General features: G+C 45.2%; 1 protein-coding gene across 1 annotated transcript in view; it reads left to right on the forward strand.

Moving 5' to 3' along the window:
• Window positions 1–1,550: 1,550 nt before the first annotated feature.
• Window positions 1,551–2,519, forward strand: part of TMEM184C (transmembrane protein 184C) — a 15,637-nt gene continuing 14,668 nt past the window's right edge. Inside the window, 1 exon segment of the mRNA XM_019661352.1 lies at window positions 1,551–1,769. Coding sequence (XP_019516897.1) covers window positions 1,551–1,769 — 219 coding nt within the window.

Below are 2,519 nucleotides of genomic sequence, written 5' to 3' on the forward strand. Positions count from 1 at the left end.
GTGTACTCAATACATCATGCCTCCTTGTCCATAAGGTCACTAGTCAGAAATTCTCAGGTGGCAAGTGGTGATGGGTCAAACAGTTAGCAGAGCCTTTTGCATCAAAGACCAAGGTTAGAATCCCAGCTGTATCACTAGTTCAAAGAGCTTGGGCAAATTACTTAACCACTTGAACCTGGTTTCTCATCTGTAACATGGAAAACTGTCTACCTTTCAGGATTTTTTGTGCAAATTAACTGCGATAAATATGTAAAGTACTTAGTACAGTGCCTGCCCCTCAGAAAATGACAATTATAACATAGGACACGTTTATTTGTCTAACTGAGAAGTAGGTATTTGTTTGCCCTATTGGTTTTAAAAGGCTGTAAGAGCCCATTCACCAGGTGCTTGCATTATAGGTTTAACTACAAGCGTTAAACATATAAAATTTCTTTCAGTTGGAATGTCAACCTTTTGAAACTTAAATGGGTGTGAGTTTTTAACACAAGTTCCAAATACGGAAAAAGATATTCAGTATTTGCAGTTGCTTCTAAAAGTATCTTTAGAATGACCTTTCTGCCGGATCCAGAAATAACTTAGTGGCCCAACCCCTACATTCTAGCAACAGACAGAAAACTAGGCAGACGTTTCCTGTTGTTCTCTGTCTTCTTATTGCGGCTTGCTCCCCTATCCACTCCCAGAGAGAACTGGAGATCTTTTACGCAGAAAAAGGTTCAGCTCTAAGGTAACAACTGCCTCTTACCCAGGCTCCCTTAAGGCTGGAATACAGTCAGCAGAAAAAAAGAGGTGTTTCTCAAGAGTACTCAAAAAATTCTGTTTCCAGAATTCTCATGGGCCACTGGACCACCCAGCAGCGACTCTTAAGCATCTTCCACCCACCTCCGCTACTTCCAACCTTCTAACCCAAACACACGCATCCTTACAGCCCGCAAGTGGCCAATCAGAGAGTGTGAAGTGAGCCGGATGGGGCGGGCCCAGCTTGGCGCTGTCGACGAATCACCGACCTCAGACAGCGGGGGGCGGAAGCGGAAGCCCTGGTTTGGCCTTGGGTTCCGCTGTGGGGGATGGTCCGTGGAAGCAAGTGAGAACACCCTGGGGTCTGAGAATTTTGAGTTCTCACCTCTTATTTATCAGCAGAGTCGGGCGAGAAGACGCTTGCGAGCGGGGTAGGGAGGAAGCTCGACCGCCCGAGAAAAGAGCGAGCGGGCCGGCCCGTGATAGGCAGAAACGAACTGTGTGTGTGTGCGGGGGCCTGAGAGGCAGGTCCTGTTCGGCGCCGCTCTCCAGGCCATGGTGCAGGCGGAGCTCTGGGTGATTCCCAGGTGAGGACAGCGGCTCCGCCCGGGGTTTCTACCGAGGAAGAACTGGGTAGATGCGGGGCGGGGAAGAAAGGATGCTGTCAGCACTGCTCCCCGGTAGCATCCTGAACGGCCGCAGTGGCTGCAGCAGCAGCAGCAGCACTAACAGCAGCAGCAGCAGAAAGCATAGCGCGGGCCGAGGAGGCGGTTCGAGCTGCTGGTAAAGTCGCCCAACAACTGTTTCTCCGTAGTATGTGAGTTGACGAAACAGCCAAAGAACAGGGCTCCCCATTACAGTCTCCTTCGAGCTGTTTTTCCTTGCTACTCGGAGCTGATTTATGCGGAAACATGCCTTGCACTTGTACCTGGAGGAACTGGAGACAATGGATTCGACCTTTAGCGGTGGTCATCTACCTGGTGTCCATAGCAGTTGCGGTTCCCCTTTGCGTGTGGGAATTACAGAAACTGGAGGTAAGAGGGGCCCGCACCATCGGCTGTACCCTTCCTTCTGCCTTCCTGCCCATCTAAGGTTGTCCATTTTTACCATGAATGCCTCAAGATTTGATATCCTAGAAACCATATCATGTAAATGATGCCCAGTCTTAGGATATAAACCTGTCTGGTTTCTTGTTCACGGGTTTTCAAAGGATGCTGCAGATGGAGGTAGGACTGGGTCGAGAAAATAGTTCCACTGTATTAAGATAGCTGCTTAGAAGAGCACTATTGTTTTTTTTTGCAGGTATTCATCAATTCCTTGAGAGGAATGTAATTTTACTCCTGAAATCTGATCTGTTCAGATAGTAGACTTAACTAGATCAAATAAACTACCTTGAAAACCATGTATTGACTTTTATTAGCATTTAACTAGCTTCCTGAATTCAAGGATTCTAGTTGGTTTAACTTTGTTGTTTGGTTTTTACTTTAGAAATTAACCAACAAAGGTTTTGCAAAAAGTCCCTTGTATATTTTTTGATGTCATATTCTTATTATGACATCAGTAAAGTAAGACAAGCTGGAAGACCCCAAGGTAAATACTTACCTTATGTACTTTACAAAAATTGTATAATGGACTTTAAGTCGAAAGTTAATAATAAAGTACTTTTACTTAGAAACACCAATTTTACAAGAGCTAGGACAAGACTATGGCTATCTGAGACCTTTTATTGTGGAAATGATTTTTACATAATTAAACAAAATGTATTTAATACATACATTTGTGTT

This window comes from Hipposideros armiger, unplaced genomic scaffold (genome assembly GCF_001890085.2).
Source record: "Hipposideros armiger isolate ML-2016 unplaced genomic scaffold, ASM189008v1 scaffold_346, whole genome shotgun sequence".
NCBI lineage: Eukaryota > Metazoa > Chordata > Mammalia > Chiroptera > Hipposideridae > Hipposideros > Hipposideros armiger.